Raw genomic sequence first — 17,719 nt, forward strand, 5'->3', positions numbered from 1 at the left:
GCCAACAGGCCTGAATACTTTCAGTGCTCTTGCTCTATCATTACTCCCATCGAAAATAAAGGAAAGTTGACATATCATTCAGCTTCTCTTTGTTTCTATCAATGCAAGTAATTACATTATAGCTACTTGTAGCCTTATTTGTGCGTTCGCATAGTAGAGGCCTACGCTTTGTATACTTTGTGTCAAAATGTTCTATCTTATAGCTAGGTGTTTTATAATGTGGTTAGGACTGCTAAAATTCTGTCCCTTGTGTAATGAAGCGGAGAATCTTAGGATAAAAGGGCGAAACGGTGCATGAACACTAGTATAAAAAGGCACCTATTTTCTTTTTGTTTTTTTATTATTAAACAATGAAACCCAATGAAGAGATAGAAAAACCACTTGAGCCTGTCAGTTCAGATACTGGTGAGACTTTTATTCCGGAAGGCAAAGTACCTGACTTTCGTAGTCTCGGTCGTCACCAAGAGGGTTTTGCAACTGAAATCGGTTCAAGCGATGCAGACAAGATCAAACAAGCTATTGAAGCTGCACAAAAAAAACCACTTGAGGCAGACGTTCAGCCTATGAAACGAACAGCATCGTACATTAAACGAAAACAACCTGTTGTTCATACCATTGGCGGTTACCGTGTCAGTAAGCCATTGCCTGACACTTCCCGGATTGGCTGGACCGCTTTTTCAAATGCCCTCAATCCTGGTGGGTCCTTGAATATTTTGGCGATTGAGAAAAACAAGGGAAAAACGGAAACCGAGCGCGCATTTCATGTTTTGACAAGTCCACCGTATGGTGGACATTGGCAAGACTTTGGAATTATTTTTGTCATTGGTATTGGGTTTTGGTTGATTGTTCAACTTGGCGCTGGTACAGGCATATTTATCTTTTGTCTGTTTTTTGTAGGTAAAATGAAGCATTCTTAAAAAATTATGTAATTAAATACATAGGATTAGGTTCTTATTACAGGCTAAGCTCAGATAGGTTCAAGACATGCACCAAAGATGATATCAAGCGAGAATTTGCTCAATTGGATCTGGCTTCTTGTGAATTTGAGAATGTGACATGGCTAAATACGTTCATTCAAAAATTCTGGCTTATTTTTGAACCTGTCTTGAGTGCCTATGTGATTGAGAACATTGATACCTATCTTGTGGATTATTTGCCTGGGTTTCTGGATTCTGTGCGACTGACTACATTCACATTGGGTTCGAAATCGTTTTGTGTAGAACATGTCAAATGCTTTCCAGATACAGAAAGAGACACGGTGGTAAATTTTTTCTCTTTTTACAAGAAGCTCTCTATATTAACTTCTTTTTTTTAAAAAAAAAAAATCTAGTGTATGGACTGGTCTGTTTCTTTTGTACCCAACGACACATTTGGCATGACAAGGGAACAAATCGATAAAAAAGTCAACCCCAAAGTAGTACTCAACATTCGTCTTGGTAAAGGATTGATGGGGACTGCATTTCCCGTGCTTGTGGAAGATATGAGTTTCTCGGGCCGAATTCGAATCAAACTCCAATTTATCAGTAAAATGCCGCATATCAAAATTGCCAGTGCCTGTTTTATGGAAAAGCCTACGTTTGATTATGTATTAAAACCTTTGGGTGGAGAGACATTTGGGTTTGATGTGAATAATGTAAGTCGGTGCCAACAGATTGAGACTAATAGCCCTAGATTCCTGGTCTTCAAGGCTTTGTTCGTGATCAAGCGCATGCTATTTTAGGACCTATGTTGTATTATCCCAATGTATTCTCGTTTGATATCGAAAAGTTCTTTTCGGGTGAATTGGATATCAGTAAGTTGACGCATAGTCAATATATCTTTAATCGTATGTATTAGATCGAGCCAATGGCGTTTTAGCAGTAACAATTCATTCAAGTACCAAGATCAAATCATCCGATGCTCAATTGAATCCTTTTATTCGTTTCTATCTGGATGCAGCACAAGAATTAGAAAAGACATCGATCTGCGAAAACACCATGACACCACATTGGAACGAAACCAAGTTTTTGTTGCTTAACAACCTGGAGTCCATACTGAATATGGAATTAAGAACCACCAACAATACCAAAAAAGCAGGTAAAAAACTTGCTATTGCTCAATTCGATTTGAAAGACATCAAACATAAACAAGACAACGAACTGGATAATTTGTAAGTCATTCTCTATAGTTTACCATGCTAACCTCTTTTTCATTAGAACGCTACCCATGTTGAGACACGGTAAGCAGATTTCAAACCTCAAAGTAGACATGCGTTACTTTCCTGTTTCCAAACCTATTCAGCATGAAGACGGTACTTTTACTGAAGCAGAATCTTCCAGTAAGCCTATTGATTTTTCTGATTCTGGATTCTAATTTTCTTTAGACTCGGGTATTGTTCGTGTCACGATTCATGAATGCAAATATTTGGGAACCAATAAAGTCAACCCTTATGCTACAATCAAGATCAATGGTGTGGATCGTTTCAAGACACCTACTTTTAAACGTACGTCTAACCCCAAGTTTGAACGTTCGTATGAAATCCTTGTGCTTGACAAGACAGAAGTGTTTATTCGTGTCAGTGTGATTGACAGTATTGATTTTGCTGAAAATACGTCGTTGGGTTCATGGGATGCTTCTTTGGTCGATATCATGCGAGACCAAGAAGACCGAGAGTATTGGTGGAACCTTAGAAAGCGTGGCCAAGAGATCCAGGCTCGCTTGAGGTTTAGTGTGCAATGGAAACCAGTGGTCATGTCGGGGCTGGCCAGCATGGGCGGTGTGGGTATCTATAAGCCTCCTGTAGGTGTAATTCGGTTCTCTATCTGGTCTGCAGAAGACATAACAACCAAGTCGCTGGATACGTTTGTGCGTATCAAGTCAGGAAATCAGACACGCGCCAAAACAGAAATCATTGACAATACCACCAATCCTGAATGGGGTGAGCATCATTATGTGCCTATTCATTCCATACATGAAAGTCTTGTGTTGGAAGTCATGCAATGGAGTGCCAATTCAAAGGATAAGCTGATTGGATCAACTGTGCTTGAGATGAACAATGTGATTCGAGAAAACAAGACAGGAAATACAGTATGGTATGAAGCCATTCAAGAGAAATTGGATCGACAAGTACCTCTTCATCATGGAAATACACAAAAGGGATTCTTGATTTATACAGCTGAGTTCTATCCTACTATGGCCTTACCTGAAAAATCAACAGAGGAAGAAGATGAAGATGAAGAGCAGACCAAAGAACCATTGCCACTGGTGGATTTACATGGATTGCCTATTCGCTATACGCCTGATGATCTCATTGATCTTTATTCGTATGGTAGTGGTGTATTGACCGTCAAGGTCCATGAAGTGAAGGCTAATATTGTCTATGAATGCTACTGTCGTACCATGGTTGACTCACTGACTGCACAGCACAAGACAGAAACACTCAAAGGACGCACCTTGGCTTTCAATTCAACCACAGATGCCTTTGTCAAAGACGCAGGCTTCTCTCGTGTGGCCATTGAACTCAAACCTGCAGATACAACAGAAAAAGACGATCACAAAGTAGCGTATTGGTATGAAAGTACGGAACGGATCATTCGACAGATACAACGACGTGCAAGACAGAAACACATACAGGGTGCTTTGGTGGACCTGAGTGAGATGTGTCGATTTTCAGATGATGATGAAGGTGAATGGTACAACTTATTACAACCTGTAGGAGGAGAAGCACAGATTCGTCTTAGTTTTGGCTATTCGCCCTTATTGAGTTTCACGATTGATCCCAATGAAAGTCTCGAAAATCAAGGCATATTGACCGTCAGTTTGTTGCATGCGAAAGGCTTAAGGGCTGCAGATAAATCAGGCACTAGTGATCCTTATGTGAAATTCATTATTGACGGAGATGTTGTTCACAAGAGTTCGGTGATCAAAAAGACATGTAACCCTGTCTGGAAAGATGAAACGATGCAAGTGCCTATTGTAAAGTAGATCAAGGAATCAAAAAAACAAAGACCAAACTCACCCTATTAGGTATCTCGTGTCACAGCCAGTTTTCGTATTGAGGTGTTTGATTGGAATCAAATTGCAGGCGATGTTCCATTAGGTAAATCAGTGCAGCAACAACAAAGACTCACATAGACTAGGTTCGGGAGGTATCACTATTCGTGGTGATATGGTAGAAAGCTTTTGTGCTCATGATATTGATATTCCCTTGGATGGTCAGGCAGGCGATACAGGCACAGTAAGGGTCCGACTTAAATGGGAACCACAACTGTTGTTGCGCAGAAAGACACAAAAGACCTTTATGGGCACTACACGCCGAGTGACAACCAAGATGGGTACAACAGCCTTTAATTTTGCTGAACCACCCAAGAACACATCCACCTCCTCCAGTCTATCAAATCTAGTCCAGTCAAACTCTTCTTTGTCAGCTGTAGAAAATAAATTAGCTTCTGTTGAAGAGAACAGCGTGTTTGATGGTACACTTCATGTTCATATCATACAAGCGAGACAATTGACGGGGGAACATGCCGAAAAAATGAATCCTCAAGCCATTGTATCTCTTGGAGGACATCAGCTACTCAAGACCAAAAAGATCAAAAAGACAACATTTCCAACATGGTAAAATATATGGATATACCAAAACGATAGATTAATATAGACGCAATAGGAATGAAAGCATAGTCTATACAATCCATCAACAACATGATCTGATGTTGGGTATCAAACTAAAAGATGCACACACATTTAGTTCAAGTGATCTAGGCAGTTGGACAGGCTCTTTATCCACTCTGATTCGTCCAAATACGGTTGCATCATTTGATGATTGGCTGTCTTTAGAGCCTAGAGGAACAGGCGAGATTCATGTCAAACTTGATTTTGTACCAAAATAAATATAAATGATGCTGACCTTCAATTCATGTCCTCATTTCGGTTTTCTCACCCGTTTTCTCTTTTCTTTTTCTTCTTTGTTCTCTTGTTTTTTTATGCTGTAAAACCACTCATTCTATATACATATCTATATACCCTTTTTCTTCTTTTTTTCTTTTCTTATGATGAGTAAAGTATTGTATTTTACAACTGTATTTTATCTAATGATAGGATAGCATCCACACGCAGAACTCGTAAACAACAACAACAACAACAAATAAAGAAACCCAATAGACAGTTGACAGAAGATAGTTCTGATCAAGATAGTTCTGATGTAGGCTCAGTAACAAGGTGTATTTGTGGTGAATCACGTACGTTCTCTAGTGATTTTGTGTGTGTGTGTGTGTGTGTCTGTGTGTGTGTGTGTGTCTGTGTGTGTGTGCGTGTGTCTGTGTGTGTGTGTGTGTGTGTGTGTGCACCAAAGTAAATTTAATAATAGCGTCATTATTACTATAGATAATCTTGGATTAATGGTCCAATGCGATCAATGTGAAGTATGGCAACACTGTGAATGTATCGGTCTTTTACAAGACAAGTTACCAGACCATTATTACTGTGATCAATGTCAACCAGAGAATCACCAAGTAGTCAAGACATCGAACGGAAAGTAAGTAGGTTGAATACAACGATGTTTATAACAGAAATAGGTCTAAAAGACTGTATCATGCTGCTCTTCCTGATTCATCTCCGTCTGTATCCAACTCCGATTCAAAATCCATCAAGAAGCGTAAAAAGACACCTTCTCCACAACCCACAGAAGAACAACTGAGGCAAGAGGATATCAAACGACGTACAAAGACAGAACCAGCAAAATCGCCTGTCATAAAACTAGATGAGCCTTATTGGGATTATACAGATGGAAGGCCTGCAAGAGAAAGCTCACCTCCTGCTCGAGTGAAATATCCTCATACAAAAATGTCATTTTCAGACATGAATAAGCGTGCCAAGCAAATCATGGAATGTATCACTAAACTGAGGTCAGAAGAAGAGTGTCTATCAAAGAGACATACAGAAGAGTATTTTACAAGGCCAAGATCACTATCTACCTGTTCTTCACTCAGTAGTGCATCTACTGTACCTTTGTTAGATGATTTTGTTACAACAGAAGATAGCAGCAGTAGTAGCAACAGCAGTAGTCCAATCACACCTATACCTTTTATTGCCTCTACTCAGGCTACAAAGCAAAGAGAAGAGACGTGTTTAGATATCCTTGAACGCGTTGATCGAGAATTAGTCAAGTTTCAACGAAAGTTTGGTGTACTCTATCAATAATTTATTTTTTTTCTTTTGGGAATAAAAAGTGCATTTGTCTGTAAGTGAGAGTATAGGGCTTGAATATGGTCTACAGCTATCCATTGTCTTTTAATGGCATCAAAAATATCATTGGCTTGCATTTCTTGCTTGTAATCCATGACTTCTTGATCCAGTACGTCTGTTTCTTGTTGATAGAGTTCATAGTCTAATTTTGGCTTGAGTAGGCTTAAGAATTGTTCCCAGCATGATTTATGCCATTCTACTCGACACAGGGCTTGTTTCTTGTGCGTGATGTGGACGATCCTAGGCTGTCTATCTCGAAACAAACGAGATGTAGGTCGATAATAGTCCTCTAATCTCGGTTGTGTTGTAGGTTGTACTCTGGGTGTAGGTCGATACCGTTCATGGTACTGTTGACTAATCTTGTTCTTCATAAAAGCAGGAAACAACAAAGAAGAAAATCGCTTCAATACATACTCTGCTGGCCATTTGAATGTATGTTGAATAAAGTGAGCAAGTTCAGTCCAATTGGGTTCTTGATGATGGTCTAAACAAGAGGCCAGTCGTTGTGCTTTTAGCTTGGATTCAGGCCGACATATGTTGGTCAATGGATGAATAAAGTCAGTGACAATAGAGAAATCAGGAAACGTAGGGTCCAGAACAATACCTGTATGTCTTTTGGTCAGGTTCTTTGTGTTGTTATGCTGTAGTTCATACGTTAGATCATCATACAGGTGTTGTACACGCTCCTCATCCAAGGAGACATGTCTGCCTGTCAACTGGATATCGTCCATCAAGCCTCGATGGAACCGACATTTGGCTAGCTGAGTAGCGACCTGAATACCAATGCCCTTAGTGCCTTTGGTATCATAATCAGAGCCACGCAACAGAGCCATCAAGATCAAATCAGAGCGATCTAGCCCTACTGTGTCTGATACCCATCGCATGTCATAACAACTCACGGCTTCGTTTCGTTTACTTGGCCATTGTCGTACCACACGTTGAGCACCAAACAGGAACACATCGTTGTCCCCTGTGAATACCAGATCCACAAACCCAAGTCGTTGAAGCATAGCACATTCCGCTTCTGCTTCACCATAGGCATGCCATTGACTGAATTGAAAAAGCTGAATTAACTGAATCAACTGTCTCCTAAACTCATTATCAATGGGTGTTGTGTTGATGAACTTATTGCGTTTATAGCCAGGGCGATGGGATCCATCAAACACAAAGACAGGGCGAATGCCGAGTTCATAAAGACGGATGAATCTAAAAAATAAGGATCGTAATTCACTAGCACTATAAAAGCAATAAGTATATATTCGTTAGGTATCTACTTACTCGCCAACAACACTTGAACGTGATTGAAATATCCATAAGGCAACATCGATAGCAACACGAAGACTCTTTTTGTTCTTCTTAAGTGTGCTTTCTGCTAGTTGCTCGAGTGTGTATTTTTGCTCACTTGGACTAATGACTTTCCATAGCTCTGCAATGCCCATAGCTATATATATATGTATATATAAAATGGGCGTTTTATTTTTGTTTATTTTTCTTTTATACCCTTCTCCTCCTCCTCCTCCTCCTCCTCCTCATCATCATCATGGTAAAGTCAAGAAGGACAGAATAAACACTGACAAGTGTAGACAGTAGACGTAGATGATACTTTAAAGCGCATTTCTGCAAAGAAAGGTGTTAAGGCAGTTGTTATCATCAATAATGAAGGACAAACGATTCGATCTACTTTGGACAGAGAACTAAGTAAACAATATGGTCATCTCATTGCTGGTCTTGTTCAACAGACACGTACTATGGTGGCTACTTTGGATGACCAAGTAAGTGAAATCAACATATGTTACATGTTGCTTATTTATGAATGTAGAATGAGTTGACTTTCTTACGTATCAGAACCAAGAAGCATGAAGTGATGGTGGCTCCAGGTACGTGTATACATCCTATATATATATTTTTTTAATAGCTTATGCTCTATGTAGATCAAGACTATTTGTTAGTAGTCATTCAAAATCCAGCAGAAGTAATGCAACAATAAAGTGATGTTAAGCAACAGGTTTATTAGCGATAGGAAGCAAAAGTGCAAATGATTTGACATCTTCTGTATGATGTTTGCCTTCTAAATGGCGTTGAAGTAGGTATTTGTTGGTAAATTTGAATTGGCAGTCTGAAAAGGGACATGCTAAGCTTTCTTTTTGAGTATAATGATGATATCCTGTTAACTGTTCTGCTATGGATTTCTTTTTCTTTTTTAATGGAATTGGTGATTTCTATAGACGGTTAAGTAATGATGTTAGCATGTAGTGGACTTACAGGTGTATGAGATCCTTTATGGCGTTCTAACATGGATTTATAAGGAAACCCTTTATTGCATTGATCACATTTGAATCGGGTATCTTGTTCATGGACTAATGCTATATGCATCTTATAGCTCTTTTTCTAACATGGTATAAGTGTATATGCCTCTCTCTCTCTCTCTCTCTCTCTCTCTCTCTCTCTCTCTCTCTATTACTTACTGTCTGAAGAACAGATTCACAACCAGGCCATTCGCATGTTACTTTTTCTTGTTCTGTATGCTTCTCTCTAAAGTGTTGTTTAAGTGTACTTGGTTTTGAATAGGTTTTATGACATATGGAACATGTAGCAGGATGTTGAGTTAGTGAGTGCTTTCTTAATTCAGACCATTTATTGAATGTATCTTGACATGTACTACAATGATAAACAACAGGATCTGTTCTTTGTGTTGAGTGATATGATGAAAATGGATGGTACTTACTATCATGCATTCTATCTTTGTGCTTTTCTAGTTGAGGTAATGAATCAAACGCACTTGAACAGACAGGACACACATGGGCTCCTTTTTCATGACTTGCTCTATGCCAACGTAACTGAAAACGCTTTGTGAATTCAGCAGAACAGCCTGGATAATCACACTTGTTGAATGAGTTTATGATCCTATTAGATTTGTCTTACTTTGATAAGTGGTGAGATATGAATCTTTTCATGGCGTTGCAAGTGTTGTCGAGTAGAAAAAGAAGCTTCACAATTTTCAAATGAACAGTGGAAGTCCTTGATGTTGTAATGACTCTTTTCATGTACTTTTAAATGAGTAGATCTGAAATAGGCTTTTTCGCATCTTGGAAATGTACATACAAATGGTCTCTGTTGATGTGAATCATGAGTTCATTCCTTGTCTACTTACCTCTCCTGTATGCGATCTTTCATGTTCAGTCAGCTTACTTGGTTTTCTATAAGTCTTATCGCAATAATGACAGGTATAGTCTACTCTTCTTTTCTTGTTACTCTCTTCTGTCATGTAATATAGAAACAAAAAAAAAATTCTTGAGTGAAATAAATACTCCGTTTTAACCAATCAAAAGAGATCTCACATGTCTTGTACAAAATACCAAAAGGGCAATGCATAAATCAAGTCACATGAACTATTTCATGCAAAAACGCATTTTGTTTGTTTGACATAGCTTTATATCCGAAATAGTATCTTTTTACGTCTTCTAAATAAAAGATGAAGTGGTATGATATCACACCTTATTTCTGTTTTTGGTTTAACCAGGTACTTAATTAAGCTATCAATTTTTTTTATTTTATTATATATATATATATACATATAAATATTTAGGGTAGACAGAATGCAGTGTATGGATATGTGTGAAAGAGTAAAGAAAAAAAATTTTTTTATGGTTTCTTAATAAATAAATAAAAAGAGAGAGAGAGAGAAAAGGGTATTTTTTTTTCTCTATTTAAGTGAAGAACCATAAGACATGGATCTTCTTCTGGCACCTTCAAATGCATTTTGAAGTGAAAGCGCAGTAGGCATAAAGAAAGTGCTTGTGTTAGGTGCAGAGCTTGACAAATCACTTGTGTCTTCCATAAGAGATTCAGTAGATGTTGTACTCTGTGGTGAAGAAGATAAGAAGCCTCTTGAAAAAGAAGATGTGTTGATAAAAGGCAATGATTGACGCTGTGGTTGTGAAGCTGGATAGTTGTTGGTAGACAATTGAGTTGTGTCTGACATACGACGATGATGGAAAGGAGCACAAGAGGAAGTATGGGATGCAAATGTATCTGTCTTTTCAAAGGTTCTACCACATTTACAACGGAAAGGCATATTGAATAAAACGTAAGAAAAAAAAAAAGAAACTGAAAATCAGTCATTATTTATATAGACACCATCTTGTACACTGTGTGAGAAAAAACACTCTGATTAGTCGATACTGGGACGTATTTCCTTTAAAAGGAATCCATAAATGCTTATCACAACCAATCAAATCAGTCTAGATAAGATTTTACTACTATTTGAGAAACTGTCGCTTTAAATTTAATTTAAACCTTGATCCAATAGCCTCAAGGCGTAATGCATTTAAGGACACCATACCATTAATGAGATGAATACCACAAATGGCTCTATGAAGCATGAATTGAGATACTTGACAATCAGTACATTGAGTACACTCTTTCCAGCGTGTCTCTATCATGTCATGGTCTAAACAGTACTGCAGTGACTGAACTTGGTGATGATCATCAATCGTAATAGCACAATAAGAGTCTAGGTAGATCTCTTGGTTGACTGAAGATGCCTTGATAGTCTTGGCAATACTCCTCATCTTTTGCATGTCGAGTTCATGCATGTCAAACAAGAGTCGAAGGTGTTGTGTCTTGTGAATATAGATGGTCATGTCAGCCACTTGGACCAAGAGGGCATGGACTGGACTATCCGTAAATCGCTTGTATTGTAACTGTGTCTGACTCCAATCTTGAGGTCGATGCATCTCACTCAGCAGGTAAGGTTGAGTGGCTTTGGGAGGCAATACGTTCACTGCCCGTATATCTTGTAAAAGCAACAAAACTTCGGGATTCGCTCCTTCTCCAAATCCAGCTACTGTTTGTTGAGCCGTCAAAAGTTTATCGTTCAGTTGTCGAAGTGCATAGTATTGAGCATCTCTTAATAAGTTTTTGCGATGCATTTCATCTCGAATATGAATCGTATAGCCTCGAAGATGATTGACAATGTCCTCAAAGATATCAGGGTCACGATCAATGTAAATCGGTGGTGCAGTACCATCGTTGGCTGTATGCGGTGAAAGAAGAGAGTGCTTTAAGGGACCAGTAAAAAAGTTGTTTGCGCCATCTTTTTTTTTTAAAAAAAAAACTATCAGTGTTGTTCAAAAGAAACATTGGCAGGTTTACCTTTCTTGAATAGTTCCCATGGTAATCGAAAGACTCTTCCGCCTACATTTAAAAACAAGTATTCTTGGAGTGTTTTCTGTAATCGCTTTAGACCATAATACTGTGCATCATAAAGCAAAGATTGGTTTTGAATGTCTTCAGTAGGTTGAATATAATAGCCTCGTAAATGACGCACAATCAATTCAAAACTATCTGGATCTCTATCGATATGCATCACTTTGGTCTTTTTTCTTCTAAAATACTCGACAAAAAAGTTGGTGGGTCCATCACTCTTGAGTGACTCCCAACTAAGACGAAAGACTCGACCGCCTACAACAATGGTATGTACTGCTTGGTTCGGTGGGTCATCGTCTTGTCGATAAGTATCCACAATGGGTTTTTTTGTTTGTGTTGGTGGTGGTTGCGGCGGTTGTGGTGGCACGAACAGTGATGAATCTGTTGAAAATCCTTGAGGATGAAGTGGTAAAGAAGTCACTTGTGGTATAGGCGCATCCAATGGCCTGGAAGGCTGATAATCACCGACGGTGGTATCGTTACTATCACTGACAAACATGAGAAAATCTTGAGGTATTGTGTCAAGACTAAAGTCTTGGTTAGGGTTCATAACGTTCGAAAAGTCATAGTCGAGATTCAGAAAGTCAGTAGGTTGAACTTGTGTGTCGTTGGTTCTTCTTCGCTTATAGCCTATACTAGCGTCGCTTAAGCTTGGGCTTGTCTCACTTTCCGAGAAATTGCTAAAGTTACTACTTTCTTGATTACTCATAAAATAAGAATAAGAAAAGATAAGAGGCGAAACAAAACAGTAATAATTTATTAAAGTTCAAGACAGCGGGGAAAATTTACAGACAGGTCAGCTGTGTGTGTATATGTGTGTTACTTGTGAAGAGATACTACAGATACGTTCATTCTTATTGTTCTTTATCAACCCCATTCTAATGAGCTCATCAGTTAAATGATGATTAAAAATATTTCCTATTGTAGTAAACTGTCAAAATGCTAAGAAACAACCATTTAAGCTTTTTTTTGAAGTATTTTTTTTTAGCGATTCGAATGCTGAGGCCATTTATTCATAGACAAACCATATAAACGCGTAATAACATGGATAGAGCATCATCTCTTGAAAGAAAAGGCATTGTTTCGTCGTTAAAAAAGAAAAAAGACGTATATCATGCTGGTTTAAAACTATTTTTTTATCGAATCTAGGAACGCAAAATAAAGCCTATCCTAGCACATTAAGATGTACAAATCTCTACAGATACTTTGCGTCAATATATATAACATTTTAGTGTTGTTTTGGGCAAAAAAAAGGGTAGTATGGAAAAATGGTCATTTTGTATCATTTTCTTTGAATAAATCCCTTTTTAATTTATTTAATCTCCGACAATATCACTTTTTTAGATCCTTGTAGCACCAAATGGTGTTTAAATATTTTTTTTTTTGCGTGCAGATTTCGCGACTTTAGGACATGTTATGATAGAAAAACACGAAAAACTCTTTGTCAATATCTCTCATTATTTTACTGGCACAGTATGCACATATTTAGTGTCATTATACGCGCAATACAAAGATCTACAACTCTTGTTAATGAGACAAGACGGAAAAAGGTTGTTTTTAACTACTTCTACAACAAAAGCTGATTGTAAATGCTTCAGACAAATCTGAAATTAATATTTTAAAGTCCGTCTGAGACAATCTGGGACAGCTTTAAACATGTTAATATCTTGACACAAAGTATACAAAGCGTAGGCCTCTACTATGCGAACGCACAAATAAGGCTACAAGTAGCTATAATGTAATTACTTGCATTGATAGAAACAAAGAGAAGCTGAATGATATGTCAACTTTCCTTTATTTTTGATGGGAGTAATGATAGAGCAAGAGCACTGAAAGTATTCAGGCCTGTTGGCTGTTTAATTGTAAATCTATTGACTGAAGCTATCATCATAGTTTCCCTTTTTCTTTGTGTTTTTAGACTTAGTTTCTGATGAAAACTATTCTTTATGGCTTATTTGAAAAACTGAAGAAGGCTTCTATAACACACAATTGTGTTTATTTTATGCATCGATGCTTGTGTCACTATAAATTACCTATATTTCATTGCGTTTATATTCTGGACTTGCTTAGGTTTGGGAAGTTGTGATCTTATTCTGCAACAGTAAACTATGAAAACTATAGTGCAGCTAAGTCTCAACACAAAGTTTGATTACTATCATCTTTTGTTACTATGCAATGGTAAGTAGAACTGAGACAAAGCTACAAGGCGCATAAGGATGGCAACTTTGGCACTAAAATAAAGATACATCTCAAACCTGTGTCTACTGTTCCTAGAGACTTCAACATCCTAAGCAATCAGTCAGAAGGCAGGAAACAACAAGATACAGAAACACGAAAGGTAAGTGGAGCCGCTTTATAAGAGCTCATATGATTGCTCTTTTCCTTTTAGTAGATGCAGTTTTATGTCTCATTTGATCAAGTAAATGCAGTTATGTTTATATCTGATAAAAGTGCTGTCATCTTGCTCAATATAATCTACGCCTGATACTTTTTGATTCCTTTCTTTGGTTGATGTACCAAATCCAATGGATTTCAATAATTAGGCGAGTTTTTTTTTAGCTCTTCGATTGAGAAAAAGAAAACACTTTATCGTAACCGAGTCAGAATAAAATATCCTAAAATACATGAATTCAATTATAGCTCAAAGTGATCCATCTGGTAGCCTTATATGACATCAGATAGCAATCAGATTTCAGGCTACTGAAAAAAATCATAAAGTTATTGTCAAATGGCTGCATTTCTTTTTTTTTCATTTTGAAAGCCGACCATTAAAAAAGAGGATGTATCATGAGGAGTGGTGCGTATGCAAATAAAAGAAACGAAACAGAAAGAAGTCAAAAGAAGCAAAGCTACATTTCTTGAGGTGGGCAAAACATAAATATTAAGATACGTCTTTGAAAAAAAGAATGTATCAAAAAAAGAGAGGAACTATAAATATCACAGTATTTGATAGATTTCAGCTTGTTTTTTTAAGACTTGATCTATAGCAAAGGAGAATGGTCTCATCAATCACTCTTTAATCTCTCGCAGCGGCCTGTTTAATGCCAATTGTTATGGCACAGACCAAGTCTGTCATTCCCTTAACTAAACTTGGTATCGGTCTTACAAGAGAAGCTTCTGGTAGTTACTATCAATTGGAATGCAATCCTAATGGTGGTAACCACCCTAAACCTGATATTACTTGTGCCTTTGTCTACTCCTTGAATGGTAATCTTAGCCAAACTATTGGCAGAGGTCGTGATTGTCAAATCATAGCAAAGCCATTTGCTGTTACTGTTATTGGAGAATACGAAGGTGAAGAAATCTCGTACCATGAAATTTTTGAAAATGAATGTCAAGCTCGCAACCTTTTCAATGATCTCTTCCCTAATGGCAAATGATAAATAATGCTCTATGTTTTATCTACATGGTATCAAACAATGATGTGTCAACATGGTTTTAAGATTAGGATTACTTGAGGGAAGAATTTTGATTGTGCATGTAAGCCTATTGACCTCTTCTGGCGACCAGATGATTAAGGTCTTGTTATTTGGGCGACAATTTTAATTTTTCAAAGATATTTACTTTGGTCGAATACGCTGTGATCGCCCAATGAGCAACACCCAAAATATTTAGATATCATTCCTATCAGAATGATATTGATTAGACTGTAAGAAAAAATCAAACTAAGTGATAAATAAGGCTCAACTTGAACTAATGTATCTAAACAATATTCCCTTTTTTTTTTGTGCCAGTTAAATCGATAACGGTTCTTACTTGGATTTCGAAAGACAGTTATCCATGGCTACTGCGACTGTCTGAATTTGAATCCATTTTAATGTTTCTAGCAACTTCGATCCTTAATGAACCATTAAGATTCAAAGGGTGACTATTTTTTATTTTAGTTTTATCAAATAAAACTTTTTTTTCTGAAAAACTCCTTCTACTTTCCTTCTTTTCCCTCTTTACAATATGTCTGAAGGCTCACCTATGGAAGTGGACGGCGCTCCTCAAATGTAAAGTAGAATGTTTATTACATAAGCATGCTGATTCGATATTTTTAACAGGTCTCCTGAAGAAATCAAGAATTTGGCCAACGAACAATACAAGCAAGGCCATTATGATGAGGCCGTCAAGCTGTATACTCAAGCCATTGGTAAGGCTGTTTTTTTTTAAAAAAAAAAGATCGATTCGCTTACAGGCTTTTTTTTTTTAGATGCTTCACCAAAAACATCCACATACTATAACAACCGTGCTGCTGCTTTAGTGATGCAAAAGAAATACAAAGACGCAGCCAATGATTGTCGTAGAGTTCTTGAATTAGATCCTCAAAACGTAAAGGCTTATTTACGAGCTGGTAAATGTCATCTTAACTTGGGCAACTTGGAAGAAGCAGGTCGCCAACTCAAAATGGCATCTGAAATTGATCCCAATAGCACACAACGTGACTACAACAACTTGCAACACGTATACAACTACATGAACCAGGTAAACACATTTATGGCCAACAATCAATGGGGTCTTGCCCGTAATAGTCTCGATCGTGCTATCGCATTTGTTGATGCTGATGTGCTGCCTTTGAAATGGAGAGTGTTACAAGCCGAGTGTGCTTTGGGCGAAAAGAATTATTCTGAAGCTAGCCGTATTGTGAATTCACTCGTTCGTCTCGATAGCCAAAATCCTGATGCATTGTACCTTCGTGCTCGTGTATTTTATGGTCAAGGTGATAATCAAAAGACAGTAGCCCATTGTCAAGAAGCGCTTCGTTGCGACCCTGATTTTGCAAAAGCTCGTGCCTTACTCAAGACAGCCCGTTCAATTGAAAAACAAAAAGAAGTTGGTAACAACGCTTTCAAGAGTGGCCAATTAGATGAAGCTTATGAAGCCTATACTGCTGCATTGGAAATTGATTCTAGCAACAATCACATGAACGCACGTCTTTATTCTAACCGTGCTGCTGTGCTGCAGAAACAAAAGAAGTTTGAAGAAGCATTGCTTGATTGTGATAAAGCCATTCAATTGGATGAAGAGTTTTACAAGGCTTACAGTAGACGTGCAGGTTGCTATATGGAAACTGAACAGTACGAGGAAGCTGTTAGAGACTATAGAAAATTAACTGAAGTAGATGCAGGTAACAGAGGTAATACAAAAGAGACACTTGGTTTAAGTCATCGATACTTATCTATGCTTTGTAGAATACCACAACTTATTACGCAAAGCAGAGCTTGAATTAAAGAAATCACAACGCAAGGACTATTACAAAATCTTAGGATTAACTAAATCAGCATCAGAAAGCGAAATCAAAAAGGCTTATCGTAAACTCGCTCTTCAATACCATCCAGATAAGAACGCAGGTGATGTTAAAGCAGAAGCTCGATTCAAAGAAGTGGGTGAAGCTTATGCCATTTTAAGTGACTCCGAAAAGAAGGCTAGATATGACTCGGGTGTTGATTTAGAGGGTGGTATGTCTGGTGGCTTCCCTGGTGGAGGCATGGGAGGTGTCGATGTAAATGATATCTTTGCCCAAATGTTTGGTGGAGGCGGAGGTATGGGTGGATTCCCTGGTGGTGCTGGTGGGTTCCCTGGTGGCGGATTCGGTGGTGGCGGCGGATTCCCTGGCGGTGGTGGCAGACGTCAACCACCTGGTGGATTCAGCTTCCATTTTGGATAGAGAAGAAAAAGCAATTATCATACACGTACATACTCTCATTTCTCATTGTGATGCCTTTTTTTTTCTATAAATTATTGTCTAATGATCACCCATTTATACATGTATATTTTGTTTATAAAAAAGAATTGATAGAAACATACCATTTGAAGAGAACATACAAAAAAAGAACAAAGTTTTTACACAAGTGCGAAAACTATTGAACATGATTTTCAAACAGTTCAACTTTTTTGTGATCAGTACAATGACTTTTTTCTCCCCTCTTGTATGACACTCGTATTGTTAAATTAAGGATATCATGAAGCCGGGACACGGCTATACTTTCTTGGCTTCTATCAGACTCGGGATCCTGGCTTTTTTTTTGTCGAAAAATAAAGATTTTGATAAGACTTATTCTAAAGTAAGCATGTATGTTATAGCTTGATCATATTTGTTTGAAAGCGGCTTTGTTGATTTGTGAAAGAGAAAAGAATGAGTATTACTATGAATGTTGCACTTGAGCAACTTTTTTTTTTTCTGTATGTATATAAGAGTCTGACCTGTCATTATTTTTCTTTTCTTTTCTTTTTTCTTTCTTCTTTTGCTCCCGTTTCCTTGTTTTTTTCAAAAAAAAAATGGCCTTGTTTATGCATTCTGCAAAAT

At 37.7% G+C, this 17,719-nt stretch overlaps 9 protein-coding genes across 9 annotated transcripts; 5 read left to right on the forward strand and 4 right to left on the reverse strand.

Moving 5' to 3' along the window:
• Window positions 1-325: 325 nt before the first annotated feature.
• On the forward strand, window positions 326-4,917 carry B0P05DRAFT_507895 (C2 domain-containing protein). The gene is made up of 10 exons (XM_051575559.1): window positions 326-897; window positions 948-1,261; window positions 1,331-1,633; window positions 1,672-1,792; window positions 1,837-2,149; window positions 2,196-2,317; window positions 2,363-3,954; window positions 4,006-4,078; window positions 4,119-4,596; window positions 4,646-4,917. The coding sequence occupies exons 1-10, from the start codon at window positions 351-353 to the stop codon at window positions 4,866-4,868; spliced, it is 4,086 nt and encodes a 1,361-aa protein (XP_051436056.1). The 5' UTR covers window positions 326-350; the 3' UTR covers window positions 4,869-4,917.
• B0P05DRAFT_536701 (uncharacterized protein) lies at window positions 4,918-6,212 on the forward strand. The gene is made up of 4 exons (XM_051577609.1): window positions 4,918-5,034; window positions 5,082-5,216; window positions 5,362-5,512; window positions 5,553-6,212. Exons 1-4 carry the CDS (start codon window positions 5,028-5,030, stop codon window positions 6,175-6,177), a joined length of 918 nt encoding a protein of 305 aa, XP_051436057.1. The 5' UTR covers window positions 4,918-5,027; the 3' UTR covers window positions 6,178-6,212.
• Window positions 5,844-7,461, reverse strand: B0P05DRAFT_48981 (uncharacterized protein). The gene has a single exon (XM_051575303.1). It carries the CDS (start codon window positions 7,230-7,232, stop codon window positions 6,171-6,173), a length of 1,062 nt encoding a protein of 353 aa, XP_051436058.1. The 5' UTR covers window positions 7,233-7,461; the 3' UTR covers window positions 5,844-6,170.
• Window positions 7,462-7,695: 234 nt separating this feature from the next.
• On the forward strand, window positions 7,696-8,227 carry B0P05DRAFT_488849 (uncharacterized protein). Its single transcript, XM_051575291.1, has 4 exons — window positions 7,696-7,765; window positions 7,806-7,994; window positions 8,042-8,099; window positions 8,154-8,227. Exons 1-4 carry the CDS (start codon window positions 7,763-7,765, stop codon window positions 8,207-8,209), a joined length of 306 nt encoding a protein of 101 aa, XP_051436059.1. The 5' UTR covers window positions 7,696-7,762; the 3' UTR covers window positions 8,210-8,227.
• Window positions 8,228-9,539, reverse strand: B0P05DRAFT_536707 (uncharacterized protein). The gene is made up of 5 exons (XM_051577610.1): window positions 9,374-9,539; window positions 9,145-9,333; window positions 8,948-9,104; window positions 8,688-8,902; window positions 8,228-8,610 (listed from the first exon to the last, which is right to left on the reverse strand). The coding sequence occupies exons 1-5, from the start codon at window positions 9,485-9,487 to the stop codon at window positions 8,452-8,454; spliced, it is 834 nt and encodes a 277-aa protein (XP_051436060.1). The 5' UTR covers window positions 9,488-9,539; the 3' UTR covers window positions 8,228-8,451.
• Window positions 9,540-9,739: 200 nt separating this feature from the next.
• Window positions 9,740-10,389, reverse strand: B0P05DRAFT_49135 (uncharacterized protein). The gene is made up of 2 exons (XM_051575320.1): window positions 10,131-10,389; window positions 9,740-10,082 (listed from the first exon to the last, which is right to left on the reverse strand). Exons 1-2 carry the CDS (start codon window positions 10,295-10,297, stop codon window positions 9,926-9,928), a joined length of 324 nt encoding a protein of 107 aa, XP_051436061.1. The 5' UTR covers window positions 10,298-10,389; the 3' UTR covers window positions 9,740-9,925.
• Window positions 10,257-12,177, reverse strand: B0P05DRAFT_536709 (uncharacterized protein). The gene is made up of 3 exons (XM_051577611.1): window positions 11,690-12,177; window positions 11,377-11,647; window positions 10,257-11,317 (listed from the first exon to the last, which is right to left on the reverse strand). Exons 1-3 carry the CDS (start codon window positions 12,137-12,139, stop codon window positions 10,482-10,484), a joined length of 1,557 nt encoding a protein of 518 aa, XP_051436062.1. The 5' UTR covers window positions 12,140-12,177; the 3' UTR covers window positions 10,257-10,481.
• A 2,015-nt stretch (window positions 12,178-14,192) lies between these two features.
• Window positions 14,193-15,153, forward strand: B0P05DRAFT_536713 (uncharacterized protein). Its single transcript, XM_051577612.1, has 2 exons — window positions 14,193-15,054; window positions 15,119-15,153. Exon 1 carries the CDS (start codon window positions 14,472-14,474, stop codon window positions 14,808-14,810), a length of 339 nt encoding a protein of 112 aa, XP_051436063.1. The 5' UTR covers window positions 14,193-14,471; the 3' UTR covers window positions 14,811-15,054; window positions 15,119-15,153.
• Window positions 15,154-15,330: 177 nt separating this feature from the next.
• B0P05DRAFT_536717 (uncharacterized protein) lies at window positions 15,331-17,267 on the forward strand. The gene is made up of 4 exons (XM_051577613.1): window positions 15,331-15,425; window positions 15,477-15,565; window positions 15,626-16,549; window positions 16,605-17,267. Exons 1-4 carry the CDS (start codon window positions 15,382-15,384, stop codon window positions 17,078-17,080), a joined length of 1,533 nt encoding a protein of 510 aa, XP_051436064.1. The 5' UTR covers window positions 15,331-15,381; the 3' UTR covers window positions 17,081-17,267.
• The last annotated feature ends 452 nt before the right edge of the window (window positions 17,268-17,719 follow it).

Source organism: Gilbertella persicaria (assembly GCF_025201335.1).
Source record: "Gilbertella persicaria strain CBS 190.32 chromosome Unknown B0P05scaffold_14, whole genome shotgun sequence".
In the NCBI taxonomy this organism is placed as follows: domain Eukaryota; kingdom Fungi; phylum Mucoromycota; class Mucoromycetes; order Mucorales; family Choanephoraceae; genus Gilbertella; species Gilbertella persicaria.

Excerpts from the sequence above, each read along its gene's own strand:
- B0P05DRAFT_49135 (XM_051575320.1), bottom strand. The coding sequence starts at position 10,297 with ATGCCTTTCCGTTGTAAATGTGGTAGAACCTTTGAAAAGACAGATACA. Across the intron at positions 10,083-10,130 it reads CGTCAATCATTGCCTTTTAT|TACAACATCTACTGAATCTC; the intron begins CAACACATCTTC and ends TTCACCACAGAG.
- B0P05DRAFT_536701 (XM_051577609.1), top strand. Across the intron at positions 5,217-5,361 it reads GTGTATTTGTGGTGAATCAC|ATAATCTTGGATTAATGGTC; the intron begins GTACGTTCTCTA and ends TTATTACTATAG. Across the intron at positions 5,513-5,552 it reads GTCAAGACATCGAACGGAAA|GTCTAAAAGACTGTATCATG; the intron begins GTAAGTAGGTTG and ends TAACAGAAATAG.
- B0P05DRAFT_48981 (XM_051575303.1), bottom strand. The coding sequence starts at position 7,232 with ATGCTTCAACGACTTGGGTTTGTGGATCTGGTATTCACAGGGGACAAC.
- B0P05DRAFT_536713 (XM_051577612.1), top strand. The coding sequence starts at position 14,472 with ATGCCAATTGTTATGGCACAGACCAAGTCTGTCATTCCCTTAACTAAA.
- B0P05DRAFT_536717 (XM_051577613.1), top strand. The coding sequence starts at position 15,382 with ATGTCTGAAGGCTCACCTATGGAAGTGGACGGCGCTCCTCAAAT. Across the intron at positions 15,566-15,625 it reads GCTGTATACTCAAGCCATTG|ATGCTTCACCAAAAACATCC; the intron begins GTAAGGCTGTTT and ends TTTTTTTTTTAG. Across the intron at positions 16,550-16,604 it reads AGTAGATGCAGGTAACAGAG|AATACCACAACTTATTACGC; the intron begins GTAATACAAAAG and ends TATGCTTTGTAG.
- B0P05DRAFT_488849 (XM_051575291.1), top strand. Across the intron at positions 7,995-8,041 it reads TGGCTACTTTGGATGACCAA|AATGAGTTGACTTTCTTACG; the intron begins GTAAGTGAAATC and ends TTATGAATGTAG. Across the intron at positions 8,100-8,153 it reads TGAAGTGATGGTGGCTCCAG|ATCAAGACTATTTGTTAGTA; the intron begins GTACGTGTATAC and ends TGCTCTATGTAG.
- B0P05DRAFT_536709 (XM_051577611.1), bottom strand. The coding sequence starts at position 12,139 with ATGAGTAATCAAGAAAGTAGTAACTTTAGCAATTTCTCGGAAAGTGAG. Across the intron at positions 11,648-11,689 it reads AAGCAGTACATACCATTGTT|AGTGATGGACCCACCAACTT; the intron begins GTAGGCGGTCGA and ends GAGTCACTCAAG. Across the intron at positions 11,318-11,376 it reads ATGGGAACTATTCAAGAAAG|ATGGCGCAAACAACTTTTTT; the intron begins GTAAACCTGCCA and ends TAAAAAAAAAAG.
- B0P05DRAFT_507895 (XM_051575559.1), top strand. The coding sequence starts at position 351 with ATGAAACCCAATGAAGAGATAGAAAAACCACTTGAGCCTGTCAGTTCA. Across the intron at positions 1,793-1,836 it reads TTCGGGTGAATTGGATATCA|ATCGAGCCAATGGCGTTTTA; the intron begins GTAAGTTGACGC and ends CGTATGTATTAG. Across the intron at positions 2,150-2,195 it reads GACAACGAACTGGATAATTT|AACGCTACCCATGTTGAGAC; the intron begins GTAAGTCATTCT and ends CTTTTTCATTAG.
- B0P05DRAFT_536707 (XM_051577610.1), bottom strand. The coding sequence starts at position 9,487 with ATGACAGAAGAGAGTAACAAGAAAAGAAGAGTAGACTATACCTGTCAT. Across the intron at positions 9,334-9,373 it reads AAAGATCGCATACAGGAGAG|AGACCATTTGTATGTACATT; the intron begins GTAAGTAGACAA and ends TCACATCAACAG. Across the intron at positions 8,611-8,687 it reads GTGAATCTGTTCTTCAGACA|AAAAAGAGCTATAAGATGCA; the intron begins GTAAGTAATAGA and ends ATACCATGTTAG.